At 40.5% G+C, this 24,970-nt stretch overlaps 2 protein-coding genes across 3 annotated transcripts in view; one reads left to right on the top strand and one right to left on the bottom strand.

Annotated features, from left to right (window-relative positions):
• Positions 1–14,112, bottom strand: part of Nckap1l (NCK associated protein 1 like) — a 47,026-nt gene extending 32,914 nt beyond the window's left edge. Inside the window, exons 1-9 of one of the 2 annotated variants that reach the window (XM_006981792.4) lie at positions 13,928–14,112; positions 12,750–12,860; positions 11,949–12,041; positions 5,397–5,453; positions 4,033–4,175; positions 2,568–2,658; positions 2,341–2,478; positions 744–792; positions 496–652 (exon numbers count right to left, since the gene is read on the bottom strand). In XM_006981792.4, the coding sequence (XP_006981854.2) occupies positions 496–652; positions 744–792; positions 2,341–2,478; positions 2,568–2,658; positions 4,033–4,175; positions 5,397–5,453; positions 11,949–12,041; positions 12,750–12,860; positions 13,928–14,029 (941 nt within the window). In that variant the 5' untranslated portion in view covers positions 14,030–14,112. The remainder of the gene's footprint in view (positions 1–495; positions 653–743; positions 793–2,340; positions 2,479–2,567; positions 2,659–4,032; positions 4,176–5,396; positions 5,454–11,948; positions 12,042–12,749; positions 12,861–13,927) is intronic. The other variant, XM_076556987.1, reaches the window with a different exon arrangement.
• Positions 14,113–17,660: 3,548 nt separating this feature from the next.
• On the top strand, positions 17,661–24,729 carry LOC102925177 (gametocyte-specific factor 1-like). Its single transcript, XM_006981793.4, has 7 exons — positions 17,661–17,821; positions 19,643–19,740; positions 19,923–20,043; positions 20,198–20,296; positions 22,391–22,457; positions 23,991–24,058; positions 24,572–24,729. Exons 2-7 carry the CDS (start codon positions 19,648–19,650, stop codon positions 24,583–24,585), a joined length of 462 nt encoding a protein of 153 aa, XP_006981855.1. The 5' UTR covers positions 17,661–17,821; positions 19,643–19,647; the 3' UTR covers positions 24,586–24,729.
• Positions 24,730–24,970: the final 241 nt, after the last annotated feature.

The raw sequence follows: 24,970 nt of genomic DNA, 5'->3' as shown, positions 1-24,970 counted from the left end.
TTGTGGTTTGGTGTTTTCTTTGTGCCTACTTGATTTTGTTTTGGTTTTGAAATAGGGTCTTTTGTAGTCCAGACTGGCCTGGAAATCACTGTGGAGCAAGCAAAAGGGCCAAGCTTAAATTCTTGGTCCTCCTGCCTCCGCCTCCCTGAGTGCTGGGATTATAAGGGTACACCACCACAACCAGATGAAAGGTATTGCTTTATTCACATTTTACAGATGAGGAAATTAAGCCATTGGAATGGAGAAATTAAGTAACCTACCTAGAGCTAGTCACAGAGCTAGAAAGTGGCTCAGCTTGAATTCAAACCAGGCAGTCTGGCCTCACAATATCTTAGTAACCTTTCTATCCCTAATATCCAGTGAGGCACCAACAAAGAAAAGGTGTTTGATAATATTTCAAAGTTAGAATTACCCATGACCACTCATACTTTGGGAAAAGGGATATTGATGAGGTTATACCTCCCAAAAGATCAGTTTGACTTGCAAACCACTTACCCTTTCAAACTACTGAAGAGGTCCTCAGTGACCTTGTGCACTTGCAGCACATCGTCCCGGATGAGGGTGATGTACAGGGAGCCCTGCAGACACAGCTTCCACAGCTGTTGGCACTGGCTGTTGGAGTTGAGGCACCCATGACAAAGAAGAAACCCAACTACAAGTGAATAAGAACCAGAGGGAGGCTTTTAGATAGCACACTTCTGAGAGTGCCACCTTGCCCTTTCCCAGCTTCTCCCACCACTTACTTACGATCCATCGCTCCATCACTTCCACAGACAGATACTCACAGGCCATCTACAAGAAGCAGACAGAGAGGACCAAGTAGCTGTTTAGGACTTCTAAAGAAAGGACAGAGCCAGCAAGACGGATCAACAGGTACAGGAGACAGCTACCAACCTGACAACCTGAGTTTAATGCACAGAACCCACATGGTGGACGGACAAAACTGATCTCCGAAAGTTGTCCTCTGACCTCTGTACTTGTGCTCCACCCACATGTGTCACAAAATAAATAAATAAAAATGCAATTTAAAGTTTTCTAAATAAAAGTCTGGAGGAACTCATGCCTAGCATGCACAGGGCCCAGGGCAAAATCCCCAGCTCTAAAAGCAAAAACATTTCATTTACTGGAGTGGATTAAAGCACTTTGATGAGACAACAGCTAGGAAAGCTGTCATGAAGGAAAGGGGGCCCTGGAAGGGGACTAAGGGGCAAAGGACATAGTTGAGGAAAAGAACAAGGTTGAGCTGGAAGGAAGAACAAACAAAATGTATAGCATGACATCAATACTGAGATACTTTCAAAAAGCTTCAACTCAAAATCTCATAATTTCTTTCTCCATTGTGTTCTCTAATCACACTTGAAGTGTAAACATTCATTTGCAACTTATCCATGACCTCTCAGCATCAGTTGTAAATTTGGGCACGTATACACATTTATGCATATTCATGACATCACCTGTCTTCTTCAATCACTCTCTATGTTTCTGAGACAGAGTCTCTCATTGAACACAAAGCTCATAGCTGATTGGCTTAGCTGATCAGATGCTCCAAAGATGTGCCTGTCGCCACTCCCCAGTGCTGAGGTTACACACATCACACTGTGTCCAGCTTTTATACAGTTGCTAAGAATCTGAAGTCACATAGCAAAGCAATCATCTCCCACACCCCACTCCCACCCCACCCCCCATGTTTTTATTGGTTTTGGTCTTTTGAGACATGTTCTTACTATATAGTCCTGGCTGGCCTCAAACTTGTGGCAATCCTCCCACTTCGTCCTGCCAAGTGCTGAGATTACAGGATACACCACTATGCCCTGACATCAGTTGCATTTCTATGGCATATCTTCCTTTCAAAACTATAAATTCTTTGAAGGAAGGTACCAGTCTCATCATAGATGAGTAACATTTATTAGTCAATTGACTCCTAATGCAAATTTCCTCTTATGCCTAATGACTCCTTTTCTTTTTTGTTTGAATTTTGAGTCAAAGTCTTACTATAGCCTTGGCTGGCTGGCTGGGTACTTGTTATGTAAGCAGAGCTGTCTATGGCCACATAACAGTCCTCTTGCCTCAGTCTCCCAAGAGTCAGGGTCACAAGTATATGTGCCACCACACCACACTAACTCAGTTTCATCCATTTGTTAATTCAGCACATACTGACTGGTTCAATCAGAAGCACAAAATTAGTAATGACTTTTTATCTTAAGAAGAGACCAACCAAGAAGCAGGCCCTAGAAGAATGCTGAAACAGCCCTGGAGCTGATGTTTCCTAAAAGAAGCACCTTCTAGAGAGAGGGCCTTGGCAGAGAATTCCTCTCCTAACAGAAGGAAAGGGGAACTCACTGTGTCTGAATTGGCAGGGTTAATCATGGCTGGGGGGCTGCTGATGAGGCTTAGAAGCTGGGCACTGCGCCACTGCTCAGCACCCTGGTTCCTCCGAACAAAGAGGAAGTGCAGAGAGAGGAGGGCCCCACTCACAGCCTGTAAAAAATAAATAAATAAATCCTTAATGTCAAAGATGGGATGGATGCTTCTGCCTGGATGATTCTCCCCACTCTCAGGGAGCTCACCTTTGTGTGAGGTCCAAATTCTTCAGTCAGCTTCTTCAGAGGATGGTCATACTCTAATACCATCTGGCCCAGGCGAGCAAAACTGGGGTCACTGGAGGAAAGCAGAAGAGAGAGGAGTTATGGGCCTTTCCCTATATATGTAGGAGATGATGTATATGTGTACAGAGGCTGGCATTCCCTATCCCTTCCAAAGACAGATATGCTAATCTGTGAATTACATATACTAATGTCCAACTGTAGGCATACCAAGCTATGTTTAGAAATACTCACACAGGCCAGGCAGTGGTGGAACATGTTTTAATCCCAGAACTCAGAAGTCAGAGGCAGGTAGATCTCTATGAGTTTGAGGCCAGCCTGATCTAGAGAACAAGTTCTAGAACAGCCAGGGCTACCACAAAGAAAACCCTGTCTTGGAAAAAAAAAAAAAAAGAAAGAAAAAGAAAAAGAAAGAGAGAGAGAGAGAAAGGAAGGAAGGAAGGAAGGAAAGAAGGAAGGAAGGAAAGAAGGAAGGAAGGAAGGAAGGAAGGAAGGAAGGAAGGAAGGAAGGAAGGAAGGAAGGAAGGAAGGAAGGAAGGAAGGAAGAAAAAACTACATGGTTTTGGACAGACCCATGAAGTTTCTCCCTTGTAGGCAGACAAGGCTGGATGCATAATAGCTAGTCTAATTTTGCTTTTGCTAGTCTGTATCAAACATGCCTGGAGCCAAATCTCTGAAAATCCCAAATGGGAGATAATCATCCAAAGCTTATCTATTAGATAAAGCTTGTACCAAGACACCGATACAGACATGGGGGAAGGTACGTCACACACAGGACATTGTTCTGTGTCTCACTTTCGCCTTTCCAGTCTTCATTTTTTTCACCCTTTAAATATTTATATTGCATTAATAAATGGACAGAATTGCAGATAATCCAACATCCATTTCTATTTGGTTTCCAAATATTCATTATCCTTAATATGCATTATCTTACATTACTTACCTCTGATGGCTTAACCTTACTGTTATTAGTCCTACTGATACTAAAAAGAATTATCTTTGCCTTTTATAATAACCTGAGAAGCAAAGTGGAAGCCAGTCAAGGATTATAAATAGATCAGAGATAATGCAGAGTGGATAATCCACTGGCAGAGATTCAACAGTTAACTATATGTGAAAGTGTATCTTATTTAGCCTGGGACACAACATGGATTATAGGTTTTCATATGAGAAATCATGATATCAAGTTCCTTTGTCTCCATCCACTTCTTGCAGCACCACAGGTGAGGCTCTTTTTGTTTGGTTGGTTGGTTGGTTGGGTTTTGAGACAGGATTTCTCTGTGTAGCCCTACCTGTCCTGGAACTCATTCTGTAGACCAGGCTGGCTTCCAACTCAGAGATCCATCTGCCTCTGCCTCCCTGCTGGGATTAAAGGGGTGTGCCACCACCACCTGATACATGTGAAGTTCTTTATTTCCTCCTAAGTTACCTGTGCCCATGCAGCATCTCATGGGCACAGTTGTACATGCCAATGAGTATCCGGCGGTCCTCAATCCGTGACAAGAGTAAGATGACTGAGGTGTAAGTCACGATCAAGTCCAGGTAGCTCCGAGTGAAGTCAAAGTTGAGATTCTACAAGGAAATACATAGGAACCCCCAGATCAGTATTAACCTAGACCACCCTCTGCTTCTCCAACCATCCCCTACAGTACTCAATGTTTATTAGAATTAGAACCAATAGTATATGTTTTCAGAAGAAAATTGAAACAAAAGCAGGAGCTAAATATGAGCTCAAGATACTGGAGAACCTGGAGCCACACACTAGTCCATAATCACAGCTGCTCAGGAGACTGAGGCAGAAGAGTTACAAGTTTAAGGCCAGCTCAGACTATGGAGTAAGTTTCAGGCCAGCTTGAACAAATTAGTGAGACTCTCACAAAAGCATGGTGAAACACACCCTTAAAACCAGCATGTGGAAGGCAGAGACAGGTGGGTCTCTGAGTTTAAGGCCAGCCTGGTCTGCAGAGCAAGTTCCAGGGCAGCCAGGGTTACATAGAGAAACCATGTCTTGAGGGGGAAAAAAAAAAGTAGTGTTAAAAAATAAAAGTGGGAGCCAGGAAGTGGTGCACACCTTTAATCCCAACACTGGGAAAGCAGAAGCAGAAGGATCTCTGAGTTCTAAGCCAGCCTGGTCTACAGAGAGAGTTCCAGGACAGCCAAGGTTACACAGAGAAACTGTCTCAAAAAAAAAAAAAAAAAAAAAAGTAAGAATTTAAGTCAATAGTAGAGCTCTTACCTAGAATGCACAGGACCCTAGATTCAAAGCCCAGTATGAACAATAAACAAAAAAGGATACAAAGATACTAGGAAATAAGGTATTGTTGGGGGATTAAAGGAAATGAAATAAAAATATTGCTGTATAATTTTGTGTTATTTAAATTACATTGATGATCTGCTCACTATTTAAAAGCATTTAACCTTAGCACATTTTTTAAAAGATTTACAGTACCTATGGCCATCAAAATGGCTCAGTAGGTAAAAAACACTTGTTGCCAAGCCTAACTATCTAAATCTGACCCTTGAAACCCACATGGTAGAAAGAGAGAACTGACTGCCACAAATTTTCCTCTGACTTCCATACATGTGCTATGGCACATAAATGCACACACCCTCTCACCTACATACACACAATAAATAAATACATTTTTTAATTTTTTAAAAAAGAACCATAGTCCTGAGAAGGAACAAATAAATAATCATTTGTCCAATTCTGTCCCACACTTCGTCTCAGTGTATGCTTGGTCTTTTCTTCAATTTTCTTCTACAATAAAAAAATGTTACAAAGGCTCTTACGATATCAAAATGGCACTGGCAGGCATCAATGGTGTTGAGAAGTTCATATACATGATCCTGTGGGTAGAAGTGAAGAAGAAAATGAGTAAGAACAAGGTAATGTGAGCTACCAAGACAGGAAGTGATGACCTCCCTGGAGGTCTACCTTAAGGAAGGGCATTATTCAAAAGAGGGAAGATTATCCTTCTCACAAGCTGTCAGTGACCTCCGTCAGGCTACCTGGCCACAGGCACAAGGCACTGATGTTCATGAACATAATATCTGACTTAAGATCCCTGGGCCTCGTTTTCCCACAAGAGGAAATTAAAAAGAAAGAAAGAAAGCCAAACTTGAAAACTTGTTTTGAGACAGGGTTTCACTGTATAGCTCTGGAACTCACTTTGTAGATCAGGCTGGCCTCGAACTCACAGAGAACAGCCTCTGCCTCCTGAGTGATGGGATTAAAGGTGTACACCACTACCACGCCCAGCTAAAAGTTTGGCATTTGTTAAAAAATAAAATTGACATTCTTTTCTAAAGAACAAGAAGAGAGAAATTTGAAAGTTCTCCATACAAAGACATGATAGTGTTTAAGAAAATAGGAATGCTTGTTATCCTAATTTAACAACAGTACACTGTATGCATATATCAAATGATAGCACTATATCCCAGACATTTGCATAATGTACATGAATTATTTTAAAAATTGAAAAAGCTCAAATACATTAAATATATTCTTACCATATGATTCAACAACCCTTGTGAAATGAAAAACAAATTCCTACAAAGATTGTACTTGACCTTTAATAGCAATTTGTACAAACTGATTCAAATCTGGAAGCAACCCACCAACCAGTAAATAAATTAACCATTTGTATCCATACAATGGAATAGTTCTAAGCAAAAATAAGTAGTGAATCTTTGATACATGAAACAATGTAGACAAATCTCAAGACACAAAAGAATACATGCTGATTAGACTCCATTTATCTGAACCTTTAGAAAAGAAACGTCATTCTAGAGAGCAGATTAACAGTTGCCTGAGACCACAAATGCAGGATAAGAATTGACAAGGGGTAGCTGAGCATTGACTTTGATCCCAGCACTCAGGAGGCAGAGACAGGCAGAGAACTCCATGAGTTCAAGTTCATCCTGGTTTACAGAGAGTTCCAGGACAGCCAGAGCTATGCAGAGAAACCTTGTCTCAGAAAAAAATAATAATAATAACTCATGTTCAATATGTAAAAATTAGAAAATACAGATGAGCTTAATTCTAATTAGGGTAGTGTTGTTGCTGTAACACAGGCTGACCTCAAATCCCTTATGTTGCCTCTGCCTACCAAGTCCTGGGATTATAGACATCTGCCACCACATAAAGCTATTAGTTTTTTACTTTTGTTTGTTGGGTTTAGACTTTTTGAGACTATAGCCTTGGCTCAAATACACAATGATCTTAGTTCTGTCTCTCCAATGATAAGATTATAGGCATGAGCTACCATGCCCAGCAATTAATTGTTTTTTAAATCTGTATTCGAATGCATATGTGTGTGCATGCACACACACTCACATGTGTGCATGTTCTTGTGTGTGAGTACTACCATACATGTGTTACAGTAGGAATGTAGAGATCAGAGGACAATTTTGTTGCTGGTTCTCAACTTCCACCTTGTTTAGGATTGCCTCTTGATTTTTTGTGTGTATGTTTATTTGTTGTTGTGGGGTTTATTTTTGCTGTTTTTGAGACAGGGTCTCACCACATAGCCCCTACTACCCTGGAACTCAGTATGTAGGTCAGGCTAGTCTCGAACTTACAAAGATCTCTCTGTGCTGGGATTAAAGGCATAAACCACCACACCTAGTTTCCATGGGATTATCCTGTCTCTGTCTCCAACTCACCTTAATAGCATCAGGATAAAGACACACTAGTGTACGGGCTTTACCAGGGTTCTGAGGATCCAAATTCAGGTCCTTGTATGTAAGGACTTTACTCACTAAGCCATCTCCCCTCCACCAATTTTTTTTTTGAGCTGAGGACTGAACCTAGAGCCTTGTGCTTGCTAAGCAAGCACTCTACCACTGAGCTAAATCCCCAACCCCTCCACCAATTTAAAAACGTTTATTTTATATGTAAATGTATGTGCCTGAGTGTATTATGTGCACCATGTGTGTGCAGGTGTGTGTGGAGGCCAGAAAGGGTGTTGGATCCCCTGAAACTGAAGTTACAGGTGCTGAGAACCAAACCCAGGTCCCCTGAAAGAGCAACAAGTACTCTTAACCACTAAGCCATATATCTAGCCCCTTCCATCCCCAGTTTTTAAAACTCATAATCCCACCACTCAGAAATTTCAACCTTCTGTATATGCATATTTATCTATGTAAATATGTATTTTAGAGACTGACTACATCTTAAACTGCATTGTAATTTTCTCAACATTAAAAAATATGTAAAGAATGTTTTTGCATGCCAACTAATGTACACATATGCTATCATCTTTAACAACTGCATAATATTTGTTTACAGTCAGATCCTGAGCTTTTGACTGAATTTTTATTGGCTATATTAATTATCAAATTGACACTACTACAAACAACGCATCAGAGTACATTCTTGTATATGTGTCTTTGCACTTCTATTTCTTAAAGACAAGTTCTAGAAGTATAATTACTTCATTAATTTTTCAGTTTTGAAAGGCATCATCAATTTACATTTCAGAATGCTATATGAAATAATTTTTAATTATTTTCCTTAATTTATTTCCTTAATATTATTTTCCTTAATTTCCAAAAGCAGCATTATCCTTTAAAAGCTAAACAAATTATCACTTATGTGCTACAGCTACTGAAAGCTTTTAACAAGACAAATCCAAACTGAGACATATTCTGAACAACTTTCCTGGACTCTTCAAAAGGTCAGGACATGAAAGACAAAGGCAAGAATTATTATACCAAAATGAGTGCAAACATCGGCTCTGTATTAGCCAATAATATTGTAGAATATTATATTTCTTAGCAGGATAATTGTAATAGGATTATGTAAGAAATATTCCTGTCCTTTGCAGATGTATGATAAAATATTTTGGGAAGGAAATGTCATGATGTCTGCAAATAAGTAAAATGGTTTGTGGGGGCGGGGGCAGAAGAGTGACAAGCAATATGGCAAAATATTAACAATTAGGAGATCCAGAAGAAAGCAGCATTTACTATACAGGCTGACTATCCCTGATCTAAAATGCTTAGGACCAAGAGTGCCTCATATCTTGTATATTTCAGATTTGGAAATGTTTACATGTATATATAGAATGTCTTGGATGAATGTTCCATCCATCTTGGGGATGGAACCCAAATCTAAACATAAAATTCATCTGTTTCATGCACAGCTCATATACATGGCCTATGTGGGTTTGAATGAGATTATTATCGAAGATGTGATCTCTCAGCTTCTTGCTCCTTCCCCCAATGCCATCCTCCTTTGCTATTAGGGATTCTCCCTCTAGAACAGTATCTTCTATATGTTGCCTGGGTCATGGTATCTTATCATACAATAGAAAAATAATTCATAGCCTAATGATAACTTTATGCAATTTTTTGTGGTCTTATGTTTTTACTGTAACTGGTCACATAGTCAGACTTACAGCAGTCATGTCAATGCTCAAGAAGTTTCCAGTGTTAGAGTATTCCAGAATTCAAATTTTCAGGTTAGAGATGAGCAACCAGTACTACATTTACTTTTGCAGGGGCAGAGGTAGTAGGTTTAGACAGGTTTTCACTCTGTAGACCAGGCTGGCCTCAAACTCAGAGATCTGTCTGCTTCTGCCTTTCAAGTGCTAGGGTTAAATGTGTGCATTACCATGCCAGACTAACATTTGAAATGTTTTACTATGTTTATAATAAAATATGGGGGGAAATCCTAATGTAAAAAAGGTGTGGCCTATATACAAATCTCCTAACACTCACAACAAAAACTAAACAAAACTGATTCAAAAATGTACAAAGAACTTAAAGAAGCTATTTCTCCAAAGAAGATATACAAATATCCAATAAAAACAATAAAAGAAGCTGGGTAGTGGTGGCACACACCTTTAATCCCAGCACTTGGGAGGCAGAGGCAGACAGATATCTGAGTTTGAGGTCAGCCTGGTCTACAGAGTGAGTTCCAGGACAGCCAGGGCTACACAGAGAAACCTTGTCTTGAAAAGCTTAAAAACAAACAAATATAATAAAAGACACATAGCATTGCCAATTAGCAAGACAAATTACAACAGCAATGAGACAAGGGTGTAGCTGAGTGGTTAGGGCTTTGCCTACTATTTGTGAGACCTTAGGTTTGATACCCACTATCCAAAAACAGTTGTTGATCAGAATGTTGATAAAATATATCCCTTATGTACTGTTGGTAGTCAATTAAATGGTACATCCACTATGAAAAAAGAAAACAATATAGTAACCAACTCCTGAAGTTTTCCTCTGACCCCCATGCACACAGGACACATGCATACTCACATTCCCAAACATGAAAATAATAATAATTAAATTTTAAAAAAATGAATTACCAAAATCCAATAGTTCCACTTATGGATATCTCAAAGAAGAATTAAAATCAAGATCTGAAAGGCAATTGAACACCTACATTCATAGCAGTATTAGTAACAACAGCTAAAACATGAAGGCAACCCAAATGTTCATGGATGGATAAATAGGGAAGCAAAATAGAGTATAACCACAGGATGGAATATTGTTCTGTCTTAAAATGGAGGAAATTCTCCAATATTCTACCACATAGATGAGCCTTAACACATCCTACTAAGTTAAATAAGCCCAGTCACAAAAAGATAAAAGGTGCCACTTACAAAAAACAGTTAGCATTCTTAAAATCATAAAAACAGAAATAGAATGATTGCCATCAAGGGCTGAGGGACAGGAAAAAATGAGGAACTGTTGTTTAAAATGTGGAGAATGTCAGTTTTACAACATGAAAAGATAGTTATGTATTATGACGACATTTAATATCACTGATTTGTATACTTAAAATGGTTAAGGTAGTAAATTTTATGGTATGTGTACCACACTAAAAACTGTGAAGGGGACCAGGAAAATGGCTCAACAAGGTGGAAACAGAACAAACTCCTGAAATGTGTTCTCTGACCTCCACACCCATGCCGCGACACATACACGCACCATACACACAGTTTACACCTGCAGGTGAAGGCATTAGCCTTACAAGTCCAGTGAACCCACAGATATAAGGGCACACATCTGTAATTGCAGCACTCCTGCAGCAAGATAGGAGGCAGCAATAGCAGACTCGGTAGGATCTTCACATGGGCCAGCAAGCCTGGAATGTGAAGCACAGTAGCAGAAACAAGTAAAACCTGCAGGGAGAGAACCAACCTCCGAAAGTTGTCCTCTGACCTTTGTGGGGGGACTACCCACCACCCCCACATTTCCCCTGCTCTTGAGTAGAAGCAGCAGGAAATATTAGATAGAAGGATTTAAAGTGGGGAGAAACAGATAGAAAATACAGGATAGCCTCGAGAGGACCTGGAACCTATTCCAACAGGCCCAACTGTCTCTGCCCTAGGGTATTTATAGAAATGCCAAGGGGTGGAGCAGAAGACCTCCCCCCAGCACAGCCCAGTGCAGACCATCTCAGACGCCTGCACTCAGGCCCATGATCTAATCATCTTCTCTATGCAGATGTGCTGGGTAAAGCCACTAGGAAACCTGAAAATGGTCTCCCACAGACCTTCACACCCACTCCTCAGCATAAACACGCCTGCAAGTGCACACACACAATACACATACATATACAAATATAAAAGAAGAAAGTGTAAATTAGAAATGCTGTTCAGATGTAAATTCTCAGGCCAACCTCCAGTGACATATTTCATCTAGCAGGGAAGCATTTCCTAAATCTTCCAAAATGATATCATAGACTGAAAAGGATTTATTTCTCTGACTTCAATGCTTTCTTTTTGTTACATGAACCAATTCATGATGGAGAAAATCTCTGTAACTTTTTAGATGCATGAACACTCTTGTGACAGGAATTACATAATAAAACATTCATGATTGGAAAAAAAAAAAAACAAATATAAAAGAACACTGGGAAAACTATGGCTCAGTAAACTGAAGCCAGCCATAATCCATCACCAAATTATTTAATTTTTATATCTGATGCATAATATTCTAAGTACTTAGTGTGACTATATTAATACTATTTGACATAAGTTTGGGTTTTATTGTTGTTTTTGAAACAGCGTTTCATGTAAGCCAGGCTAGCCTAGAACTCAATATGTAGCTGAAGATGACTTTGAACTTCTGATTCCCCTGCCTTTACCTCCTAAGAATTGGGACTGTAGGTGTGTGCCACCAACTACATCTACCCTATGTATCTCTTGAAGTAAAAATATGGTATTTCATATATAGTTAATTAGCAATACAATTTAAACATCATTGCATATCAGCACCTCTCTCCTCTTTTCTTTCAAGAACTTGAGTCAAGCAACAGAAATGAATAACTACTAAGAAGCTCAGCCTCTGAAGCCCATGTCAACACTGGCTACAAGGACTCACCCGGAATTCCATGACGTCCACAAATGACTGGTAGTAGTTGGTGAGGAATCTAATTATCTCAGCTTTTTCACGATGTACTGGTCCTAAATGTTGCTGAGAGAAACACAAACAAAACAAAACATGTAAAATAAAAAAAGTGATTGATCCAGGTAACTAAAAGCTAGGAGTACTACTCAAACATTCTTAACCACTGAGCCATCTCTCCAGCTAATTACCCAATCATTCTTAAAAGGGCAAAACATGCTGGGGAGGAATCAGAAACTTGCCAGTGTTCTCCAGTCTCTACACAGAAATTCTCTATCTCGATTGATGGCCACATGTGATTCTGACTATAAGCAGAAGGCTGGCCGAAAGATTTCCAATTTCCTTTCAGCTGAAGAGGTTTGCTATATGAATCAATAGGAATAGAAGCAGAATATAAAAATACTTTGCATAGATTGTGAGAACTCTATCGTTAAGACAGGGAAAAGTTAAGACTGCCATTCGATGCATAGCATCCAGCAGTAAAGAAACACAGTGTGGGTATCAAGAACTACAGTAAAAGATGTGCCCTGTGAGGCTAATGAAGCTGCCTCTCTGTAAGGACCAGTGTCCTCATGAACCTGGCTCATAAGGGCTGTGCTCCAGCTCACCATAGGAGACTCCCATCTGAGCTCACAATCCTCAATACCTGAAGCCCTATATATGAGCCTAGAAAATCTAAGAGATGGCAACACTTGAAGACAAGCAGGCAAAAGTGGAGAATCTGAGTCATGCAAGAATAATGTCACAGAAAGGGGGAAAATGGGCCCAAGTTCTCACCGTGCTATTTCGGACATCTATGTTGGGAAATTTCTTGTTGATGTACTTGAGACTTGATTCCATGGACTTTTCCAGTAAGAAAGGTGGCTTAGATTTTGGATCTGAACAGGTCTGCACAGACAAAAATAAAATAAAACCACCATGTTATATTTCTACTCAGATACACACCTCTAACTGATCTTTCATTCCCACTATCTCTCTTGGGAATGACTGCTGGGAATTCATTATAAAAGCATGAGAATAGGTGAGAAACAAGTTCCAGACATGAACCAGCACCCCTAAGAGCTAACAACCTGGCATCTCGTCTTAACAGAGGCTTGATTCTAACACAAAGAGGAAGCCTCTTCCTCGCCCCTCTGCTGAAGCCGGAAGTATCGAGAAAAGTGGCTGCTCAAAAGTTGGACTTCACATAAAGCTCGGTGTCACAGCTCTGTCCAGTACGTGAGGATCTCACCCTAAGAGGCTTTCATAGATGACATGAGGACACAGAAACCATATTCCTGGTGCTTTACTACAAGTGCACAAATGTCCCTCCCATAAGTCCCTTCTTTTTTCTCCCAGAAGAGTCTCAAAATTACCCACCTTTATTTCTACTTCCTACAGCTTGCCCAGCCCCTGGCTCACCTCTCAACATCAGCTTTGCCCAGTTTCATAGTTTCTGTCTTAAACACACACACACACAGAGAGAGAGAGAGAGAGAGAGAGAGAGAGAGAGAGAGAGAGAGAGAGAGAGAGAGAATGCACAGCCACAAAGTACCTTAGAAGATACCTACCTCCTTTAAAAAAAAAAAATCTATTTGGGGAAATGATTCCACAAAAAAAGCTTTTGACAGAAACCCAACTTGAAATCTCAAAAAGTAGAGGAATTAGCAATAAATAGACCCAAAACTCTAGATCCCAGACCCTTATCCAAATCACTCAGAACATAAATATTCTCATCCCCATTTTTACCCCTACCCCCAGTCCTAGGGGAAAGATGATGCTCTCAGAAAGGCAAGAATCATACCTAGAAAGGGCAAGCCTTAAAAAGAAGCCTCCCTCTAGCTACCCAGACTGAGTGCCCTATATCATCTGAGTGCCTGAAAGCCACTTAAAGCAGTAGTGGGGGAAAGGCTTAACTATTGGGCCTGTAGGCCTCCAGGCTCCTGCCCTGATTCGATAAAATGATCTGTACCTACCTTCTTGATGTTGTACATGCGGATGAGAACTCCCTGGCCTCGGTCATTCAGGATGGTGAGTTTCTCTGCTAATTTATGATGGTAGGCAGAGGTCAAAGACATGATGGCCACCGAGAAAGAGGATCATCCAGATAGCAAGACCCAATCGCCCCAAATAGTCTCAGCCTGGGTGGCAACACCCTCTATGTAGAAGCCTGGTTGGTGCACCGTGTTTCCGGGTGCCACTGCAATTGGTTCCTGGGGGAGAACAGTCACTGTGGCTCACAGGCTTTCAGAGGCCTCTTGCACTTCCTGTTGCACCCTCAGCAGAGGAGACTTCCTCTTTCTGGTTGTGCAGTACTGTGTTAAGAATTGGGCGGAGGCTGAGGAGAGGAACAGGCTTTCAAGGCTCCTCATAAAGCAGCACCAACCGTTTTGGCCTTACCCCTCCTCAAGTGTCCCGGACAAAACCTACACCAAACAAATATCTACTACCAGCCCCATACACCTCTACACTTTCCCTTTTGTATCCCCATCTAGAATGCCTGTTATTTTCTACTGACCCTTAGGCCCCAGCATCCTTTTAGGACCCAGGTCAGATCCTATCTCTTTCCAACTATTCCATTCAATTTTGTGTTCTATTCTACTCTATTTTATGTATAAACCTATTTATATAAAAGATTGGGAGGGTTGAGAAAGGGTCTTGTGAACTCCAGGATATACTAAATCTATATCTCCTTATATAGTTGAGAAAGACCTTCCACCTCTGATCTCCTGCCTCCACCTCCAGAGTGCTGGGATTACAGGCATGTCACATCAGACCTAGCTTCCTTGCTATATTTTCAAGCATATGCTTTGTCTCTCCCACCCACACCCTAATGACCAGTATGATGCCCAATATTGATTTCCTTTGCAGTATCTAGTACAGTGAGTCTGCAAGTGTGATACAACAGAAGCAGCAGCACCTTGGAAACTTGTTAGATACTACAAAAAATAAAAGTGTTTTAAAAGAAGCATACTAAACATGCAAATTCTTAGCCAGGCAGTGGTGGTACATGCCTTTAATCCCAGCACTCAGGAGGCAGAGGCAGGCAGATCTCTATGAGTTCCAGGATAGCCTGGTCTACAAAGCAAGCTCTAGGACAGCCAGGGTACACAGAGAAACCCTGTCTTGAAAAGCCACACAACAAAAAAAAAGTATCCAAATAAGGGAATAGACCTTGATGGCTAGCTCTAGGGATGTAATCTATGGTTTACAAGGAGAGGGAAGGGAAAGGGCAAGGCCTGCCAGCACCATGTTTGCCATGACCAGGCCTGCTAGAGCCCTTCAGACATAAGAATTTGTCTTAAAAAATTAAAGACATAATACTAATAATTTATTGAATTATTAAGACTAAATCGATGAAATATGCCCCATGATGAAAAGCCAGATTAATTAGCAAGAGAAAATTAATAATGACTCTTGAATCTTAGATGTTTGAATAAATTTTAGCACTGAGATAATTCTTACATTCCAACCAAGCCTCAACTCTCTACCTAAAGAAACTTTCAACTCCAAGTTTCTTTCAAGGTAGAGAGTAAAAGGTTCCAGGAAAGTTCCATGTCAGAGATGCCTTTGCACCTGCTTCCTTCCCACAGCCTTTTCTCTGCTTGTTTAATAATCCCATTTTTTCCATACCCAGAGCTTTCACATGAGCCCAAAATCCTGGGTGGGGGTGGGAGAAAAGAGTCAGGGATGATCAACATTATTACTGAAAGAACTTAGCATGCTTGCTCCCAAGAGAATGTTTTATTTTGAAGAAACAATCAAATGCTTAAGGTATAAAATTTCAAACACCTCTGAGAGAGACTTTGCCTTTTTAGAAAAGAGACTCTGTCTTCGTTTATTTATAGGGGCCTCAAACGCTATGGGCCTAGAGTAACGTGATATGGGCCCTGAAGATTTAAATCACCTGCTGTTATCAAGGAAACCCAAGTACTACTGAAGAGGTCTGCGGGTTCTATTGGTCTTTTACCTTGATGGGGGAGGATAAATAACAGGCTGTCAGAGGCAGTTTAACAGCCCAGCCACAGCCTTCACAGGGTCAGTATCTTTCTGTTGTCTCTCGCTTATATTCTTGTCCTTGTCCAAAAAAAATTTAAAGACTCTCTATGCCAAACCAATCTTGTTTTCTGCCCCTCTGATATACACTCCCCCATCAAAGAGGACTGTGGTCTCTGTCTACTGGGGTGTGCTATCTTTGTTTCTGACTTCACTTATATAGCTTTTCCTGTTGCTGAGCCAAATCCTATTCAAACTTCAGGGTCTTGCTCAACAGTCCTAAACCCAGTTCTTCCTAAATTCCTACAACACTGGGTCTGTACTCATTTACTTTACATCTAAATCAGATTCTGCCTCCATTTATTTATTTTTATTCATTTATTTGGATTTTGAGATAAAGTCTCATAGAACCCTGGTTGACTTTAAACTCAATTTGTAGCCAAGGGTATCCTGAACTCCTGATTCTCCCACCTCCATCTTCTAAGTGCTGGGATTACAAGTGTGCACCATCCCGCCCAGTTTAGGTTCTACCTTTAAATACACATTTCGTATTATATTCCCTCCCCACTTTCAGTGAAAAACTTCTGGAGCCTGGCAATACCAGCTGGTATGAGGGAAAGCCTACACTTCAGAATCATTAATCAGAATCTGATTAATGTAGCTCAGTACAGTGAGCTGAACCTTATGACTTAGTGGCTAAGAGCCCAGATTCTAGACCCAGGTCACTTGACTTTCCATCCCTACTCTACGAATTACCAGCTGATCCAGTTTACCTTTAAATGTGATTATATTGATTAATAATTTCTATCTCATGGGGTTATTTTATTAAATTGATTAATATATGTAAAGTGTAACCTAACTGTTTGCTACGTATCCAATATTTCAATGTTCTACATGTATTACTTCAAACAATATTAATAATGCTACTGAAGCTGGGCAGTGGTGGCACATGTTTTTAATCCCAGCACTCGGGAGGCAGAGCCAGGCGGATCTCTGTGAGTTTGAGGCCAGCCTGGGCTACAGAGTGAGTTCCAGGACAGGCACAAAACTACACAGAGAAACCCTGTCTCAATAATAATAATAATAATAATAATTAATAATAATGCTACTGAAACAGGTAAGCCTTGTAACTTTAGGCTATCCTCACTGGTTTTCCTAATCAATTAAATGATAATCCCTTACACAACTATGGAAGTGATTAAATGACGTGTTACATGTGTATGTTTAGCTTAGGTCCTGGTATATTGGATTAAATACACCAAAAATGAACTAAAATTTTGATTTTGAAGGTGTACTGAGCTTGTCCTATCACTTTCTGTGGAATTCTATATTTGGCTCCCCATAAAGAAAGGGGACAGGTTGAAAGATGGGCTTATGTGGCAACAGGTAGTCTTTAGGAACTTATCAAAAAGATGATACTTTAGTTCCTTCTGTGAACTTGAAGAACCCTTCTAAAAATATTTAGTTACCCCAGAGCAAGGCCTAGCAATGGTGGCAGTAGCCTAGTAACCTAGTAACTATCAACCAGAATCCCCTGAGGAACTCTTAAAGCTACACTCAGCCAGCCTGCACTTTTAAGATTCTGATCCAATAGTTCTGGAATGGCCCTAAAGGATCTGTCACTTTAAAACTTTCTGGTGATTTCTACATGTAACTAGACTGAGAATCACTTCTCTAAGACTTCACTATGACATCAAAACTTTCCAAACTTCTGAGAAACGTAGAACCTATGGTGAGAGGAGAGGAACTGAACAGGAAGCTTAGACAGCAAGCTGATTTCCTTTCTTAACTGGAGAGTACTGTGCTTTCTGTCTTCTCAAACTTCTTCCATTGACACTTCCCTTGGGATTGAGGGACAGTGCTTGGAGAATAAGGTGAGTCTCACCATCCTTATGCTAGGTTCAAGTATGAAGGTAACTTTGAGGAGTCTGACATGTTAAATCAAATGGCCTGTATCATAGTCATGCCCTCCCTCCATGGGAAATGTAGTTTTTGATTAATGAACAAACCAATATAAGCTGTAGTCACTGTGACTCCTCCAGCAATCTTTGTTTCTTAAGACCAGACTTATCAGTGTGACCAAAATTCATACTTTTCCTAGGCCACGGGCTGAAATAACAGATTTTCTGAAGACTACACATAGATATTAAAACACATTTTTCATTATCCTTTTTTTGGAAGGGTGTTTTTTTATTTTTGTTTTTTTTTTTTCTGTTTTCTTTTTCTTTTTCTTTTTTTTTTTTTTTTGAGACAAGGTTTCTCTGTGTAACAGCCCCAGCTGTCCTGGAACTCTCTTTGTAGACCAGGCTGGTCTCGATCCACCTGCCTCTGCCTCCCAAATGCTGGGATTAAAGGCGTGTGCCACCACTACCTGGCTCCATTATCTTTTTTTAATCTAAAGATAATTATATATAATAATGGATTTTACTAGCTTTAATTTTCCAGAAAGTCGATTAACTTTAAGTATCCATGGCTCAAATACAATCATTAATAAGCAGTGAAGGCATAAAGAATCTGGCTTGTGTTCCCAAAAACTACCTGAGTCTAAATCCCTGGATTTAATCACCAAAATGCTGTCAGGAAAATCTGACATTTAACAGTCTAGCTCTATGCCCTTTGTCTATGCTCCAGGCATGGTGCACAGCCAAATTGAAATGGGCTATTCTAGGGCACTTTTCTATCCATATTGTTTATGCCACTCTGCCTTGATCTTTTCTGTCACACACACACACAACAACAACACTACCACCACCAAACTATACATAACTGTTTTGCAGAAATCTCAGCTATAGCTGTTGCCTGGAAACTTGGTAGTCCTTGAAATGAATGTCTGCTTGGATAGCTAAAGACAGCTAGCCATAGGGGAGAGTGGGACTCCTGTTGGCAGTAAAATGCAGCAACTTTGAGATGGTTTATTTTCAGCTCAGTTCTAGGAGTCTTTATATGTTAATATCCACAAGTCTAGTGATTTCAGGCTAGCATTCTTAGGTAAATGTAAGTGGCCTAATCTCGGACTTTATGTTGTGGTTCTTCTGATTCCTTCTCAGTGGTTATGCTGAATTATCTGACAATTAGTAGCTCAGTTTTAGAAAAGTTGGAGGGAAGGGAGAGTGGGAAACACTAAAGGAATCAGCTCCCCAGCCTTACTTTAAATAGTGCACAAATGTTGAATTTCATCATAGTCAGGTCTGTTGTTTTTCCAGGGATTCTTGCCTGTTTAATTCTATTTGGGAAGTAAGCACTCTATTTAAAGCTACCTATGAGTATGTATAATGTTAAATTTTGGCTTCCCAAAACAAAGAAGCAGAGACTTTCCCCTAAGGTCTAACCAGCTAAACTATCGCTTTTGTTATTCAAATATGTCTTTGTGAGTGGTATGTCTTTGTGTGTGTGTGTGTGTGTGTGTGTGTGTGTGTGTGTGTGTGCGCGCGCGCGCGCTTGTAGGAATCCCCAGATGGTAAAAAGAGGGTGTGGGATCCCTAGGAGTGGGTATTACCAGAGTTTGTCAGCCACCCAATTTGGGTGCTGGGATTTGAACTCTAGGCTTCATGACTGAGCAGACCCCAATCTTAACTGCTTATTTCTCCAGCCCCAATACCACATTGATTTTAAGACTAGAAAATAGGCCTATGTCAAGACAACCTGATCTTAAGTGGTAATCTTTTCTTTTCCAACCTATGTTTCCTGCCTTTTAGGACTAATGGAGTTAGAAGCCATAGAACTCTGTCCTTATGACCCAAACCACAGGATACCAGCCAGCAGGTTACAATACCATCTGGCATCATGCAAAAAGGTAAGTTTCCCCAATAATAGCTGTAAATTACAAGAGATGAAATTTTTTTCAGAATATGAAAAGATAGTTCTTTGGTTTTGCTTTTTGCTTCCACTGACAACTAGAAACTAGTCATTCTTGAGACATAATATCTTTTCAGTATTTTCAGAAATGAATAGTCTAACAAGAATTTTTCCTTCTAGAAAAATCCAAAGATAGCTAAAAAGATGGCTAACTGCAAATATAATGCTTGTCATGTGGTCCCAATCAAAAGGCTCAAGGAACATGAGGCCAACTGTGTCAACAGAACTGCAATTGATGATGGTAAGCTTTTCATTTGAGCACATGTAGGTAATACCAAATTCTATGGCTTCCTACATCCCCATATCTCATAGTTACTTAGAAGCCTTAGCTATACAGAGCAGATAAAAAATTTTGTCTATTCTATTTCAACACTTTCTTTTCTACTTTGTTTCAGAGCCACTTAATCTTCTAAAGATTACTTGCCCAAGTTTTGAAGGAAATGAAAACTCCAATGCTGGCAATCAGATTACTGACCCCGATGTCTGGAATGTGGGTGAGCAAGGGTGAAACTGAACACAGCTGTGAACAGAAGTGTTCTTTAGAACTAGGAGACAGTAAACACAGCCCCGAGTAACAAATCTTTATGCTTATCTCACAAAACCCTTCACTACATTAAATTACCAAGTTTAAGAATGCCACCTATCTCTAGAGGGGTGGCCCAGTTAAAAATAATAGTCTCACTGAGCTAAAGGCCAGCATCCCATGGCTGCAGCCTTTGACTAGAGCTGAGCCTTCATCAGCCAAGGTGGCCATACTTAGCATGGCCTCTTGATTTGCATGGCAGAGATTGTGCAACTGGAAATTTCAGACACAGCAGCTCACGCTAAGGTCCTAATATCATACACTGGCCCTAACCAAACAAGTACATGCCCCAATTGGAGACACTCCCCCCTGCACCTCCATGTAGTCCACAGCCTTGTGCTACAAGAGTACTGTTGTTAATGCCCAGCCACTCTGCCTTCCTTCATCATACTCAATAAACAAGTGCTCCTTAAGCAAAGTGTATTCAATAAACTATTGTTCCTTTAAAAAAAAAAAAAAGTCATCTACCTAAAATCTAAATTCATTCATTTAAAAAAAAAGTTTATCTTGCCAGGTATTATGATTTATCTATAATCCCAAAACTCAGGGGACAGAGGCAGGAGGATTCTGTGAGTTCAAGTCCAGCCTGGTCTACATAGAAAGCTCCAAGGGAGCCAGAACTATATAGAGAAACACTGTCTCAAAAAGTAAGAAAGAAAACCAAAATAAATAAAAAGACTTTGTCAGACAGTGATTGTGCACTCCTTTTATCCCAGCATTTGGGAGGCTGAGGCAGGTGGATCTCCAAGTTCAAGGCCAGTCTGGTCTACAGAGTGAGTTCCATGACAGCCAGGGCTACACAGAGAAACCTTGTCTCTAATTTTAAAAAGACCTCACCAGTTTCAGTCCAAACTAGACTTGGCTATTAAGGGATTTATTTCTTAAACACATCCTCTAAATGCTCATCTATAAAAGGCTGCCTCATAATCAAACTTAATTAAATATAGAAAAGGGCTGTGGCCAGTGGCACAGCCCTTGCCTAGGATCACTAAGCTCTATTCCCAGCACTGTAAAACAATAAAAATAACTAAATGAGTATGTTAGAACAATGTTCCTTCCCATAATATAAATCTAAATTATGTTAATATCATAATTTAAAATCTCAAGGCAAGTATTGTGCTGACTAGTTTTATGTCAACTTGACACAAGCTAGAATCATCTGAGAGGAAGGAACCTCAATTGAGAAAATGCCTCCACAAAATCAGGGTATAGGTAAAGTAAGCCTGTAGGACATTTGCTTGATTAGTGATTGATGTTGGAGGATCCAGCCCATTGTGGGTGGTGCCACTCCTGGGAAGGTAGTTCTGTGTTCTATAAGAAAGCAGGCTGAGGGCTGGGAAGGTGGTGGCACATGCTTTTAATCCCAGCACTCAGAAGGCAGAGGCAGATGGATCTCTGCAAGTTCAAGGCCAGCCTGGTCTACAGAGAGAGTTCCAGGACAGCCAGGGCCACACAGAGAAACCCTGTCTCCAAAAGCCAAAGAAAAAGAAAAAAAAAAATAAAGAACAAGCTGATCAAGGCAGCAAGTGGCACTCCTTCATGATGGCCTCTGCTTTAGTTCCTGTCTCTAGGATCCTGTCCTGACTTCCCTCACTGGTACACTGTTACCTGGAAGTGTAATTGAAATAAACCCTTTCGTCCCCAAGTTGATTTTGTTCATTGTCACAATAATAAAAACTCTAAGACAGTAATTTAGTGGATAATAACAACATGAGGATATAAGCTCGTTTCATCTTGTGGCTGTCAGCCTTCCACATTTAGCTTCCAAAGATAACACACAAAGGAAAATGGAAATGTACAACTGCCTTTAACCACCTAATTTGAGAAGATACTTATATTTCCATTCCCCTGGTAAAAGCAGTCACATAATCATACCTAAACGTAAGGGGTGGACATGCGGTCTCTGGCAGAGCTGCTCACCAGCAACAAAGAGGACAAAGAGAAGCTCTGCTACCAACAATCTGAAAATGCTCAGGACTTGTTTCTTCTTCCTCGTTCTTTCCAGATCATATGCATCATTCTCCTTCATTTGTTCTTGAGACTTTTGCTCCAAAAATGCTGGTTTGTGAAAGGTAAGATAAACTATATGCTATCACCATCATTCAAGGTAATAAGTTGACTCTTTTTTTTTTTCTAATATTTGTTTGTTTTTAGCATGGCCAGGGCATTTGTTGGCAGGTCAGAGGACAACCTGTTGTCAACAGTTTTCTCCATCCACCCATGAACTCTGGGTTTTAAACTCAGGTTGTAAGGCTTGGTGGTATGTGCTTTTGCCCACTCAGCCATCTCACCAGTCTTAAAATTGGACATTTAAAGGGAAGACGGCCATTAGACCATAGGTTCAAAATGCATGAGCTTTAGTCACTAACTTGAAAGCCCTGTGCTCAGGGCCGTGGAGTGGCTCAGTTGGTAAACGCTTGCTGCACAAACACAAGGACCTGATTTAGATCCCAGGCCCACATAAAATAGTCAGGTATGGTAGTGTGCTCCTATAATCAGAGCACTGAGAAAGCAGAGACAGGAGGTTCCCTGAAACGTGCTGGCCAGGTAGTCTAACCAAATCAGTAAGCTCCAGGTTCAGTAGGAAATTTCATATAAAAAAAAAAAAAAGGTGAGGCCGGGCGGTGGTGGCACACTCCTTAATCCCAGCACTCGGGAGGCCGAGGCAGGAGGATCTTTGTGAGTTCGAGGCCAGCCTGATCTACAGCGCGAGATCCAGGAAAGGCGCAAAGCTACACAGAGAAACCCTGTCTCGGAAGAAAAAAAAAAAAAAAGATTTAAAAAAAATAATAATAAGGTGGAAGCCTAGTCAGATGTTCCAGTGGGTAAAATGCGCTTCTTGCCAAGCCTGGCAGCCTGCATTCAATCCTAAGACCCATATGGTAGATGAACCACCCCATAAATTGTCCTCTGACCTACACACACACACACAATGGCTCAGGAGTTAAGAGTCTTGATGCTCTTCCAGAGGATCCAGGTTTGATTCCCAGAACCCACAGCAGATCACAGCCATCTATAACTCTAGTTCCAGGAATCAAACATGTTCTTCTGGCCTCCATGGGTATGAGGCACCCACCACGTGGTGTGCAGACATATATGCAGACAAAACACCCATATACATAAAATTTTACATGTTTTAAAATAAATAGAGTGGAAAACAGTTGAAGAAACATCCAACACTGACCTCTAGCACATAGGCAGCTGCACACACATACACACCACATAATTACATACCACATACACGCATATAAATGTGTGTGGAGGATCAAGGCCTTGTATATACAACATAATCCTGTATAAAAGACCAATTTCTCAGAATTAAGGGGACCATCTATACACAAATAGCTCAGGATCCCTAGCCAAACAAGCTTGGAGAGCACATACAAGAGTTATGGGGGACATTGATGGAGTCTCCTACCACATGAGAAGGAAAGGCATAAAGGAACCATGTGGAACAAGACAGAAATCAAATTATTCCTACTCTAACCCTGAGTAACATCAATTCTGTTGGATAATGTTACTCTGACTGCCTGGAACTGGATATATCAGCTCATTCCCCATTCCTGCTTCCCTATTAACTTTTTTCTTGTGATTCTCTCCTACAGTGACTCAAGGGACCTACAAGAGGCTGTGGCTGATAAACATCCTAACAGCTACAAGTCCTGGGGAAGAGGTAAAGTCCACCTTTGTCAGGTTAACATCAAAGTCTAACATTGTGGTCTAAACTTTCAAAGATTCTTAGACAAACCTTACTTCTTAAAAAAAAAAAATTAAAGCTATTGGGTGAGGTGGCGTACACCTTTAATCCCCAAACTCAGAAGGCAGAGGCAGGCAGATCTCTGTGAGTTCAAGTCCACCCTGGTCTACATAATGAGTTCCAGGCCAGCCAGGGCTACAGAATAGGACTCCCCGTCTCAAAAACTAAATAATTTATTGAAATATTGGTCTGGGGATTCAGCTCAGTGATAGTGCTCCTGCCTCATATGCACTTGGTCCTAGTTCAATGCCCAGGAAAAAAAATTAATGTTATTCTGTTCCTCCTCAACCCACAAGAGGATACAGGAAAGTCCTAGGGACTTCAGGTCAGAACTGGAGACAAGGCTGTAAAAGGCTGTTTTTAAATGCTTCTGGCACAGCTCAAGCTGTGAAAACGACACAACTTCAATCTTTTTCTTTCCCCCTACAGGTCAGAAAAACTGATGGAAACATTGCAAACTGAAGTGCCAGCAAACAACTAGAACTCGTTTTTAAACCTTAGGAAAATCTCAGCTTTTAAGTAACAACCCTGGTGTCTGCCATCTTAACATGTTTTTATTTAAATAAAGAATATTTTCCTTTGACAAACTTGCTTGATTTCTTACTCCTCGTTTTTATACCCGCATGTGTCAGTCACCTGAATGCTACAGAGCTCATTTGCCTATTTCTATTATTAGAAGGGGAATTACCGTCGGTCTGCGGGCTGTGAAACTATTCCACGATTAGATTATTCATTCCCCAAGTTTTCCCTCACTTATTGCCGTGTGTTGTGTGACCCTCCAATCACTCTTCTTCAATCTGCTACACAAATCTCCCGTGCTTTTAAAGG

Source organism: Peromyscus maniculatus, chromosome 20 (genome assembly GCF_049852395.1).
Source record: "Peromyscus maniculatus bairdii isolate BWxNUB_F1_BW_parent chromosome 20, HU_Pman_BW_mat_3.1, whole genome shotgun sequence".
Lineage (NCBI taxonomy): Eukaryota > Metazoa > Chordata > Mammalia > Rodentia > Cricetidae > Peromyscus > Peromyscus maniculatus.
The sequence above is the reverse complement of the archived record's forward strand: the minus strand, read 5'-3'. Positions and strand labels throughout refer to the sequence as shown.

Coding starts and splice junctions, on each gene's coding strand:
- LOC102925177 (XM_006981793.4), top strand. CDS start 19,648: ATGGAGTTAGAAGCCATAGAACTCTGTCCTTATGACCCAAACCACAGG. Junction 19,741..19,922: donor ATCTGGCATCATGCAAAAAG/GTAAGTTTCCCC, acceptor TTTTCCTTCTAG/AAAAATCCAAAGATAGCTAA. Junction 20,044..20,197: donor CAGAACTGCAATTGATGATG/GTAAGCTTTTCA, acceptor ACTTTGTTTCAG/AGCCACTTAATCTTCTAAAG.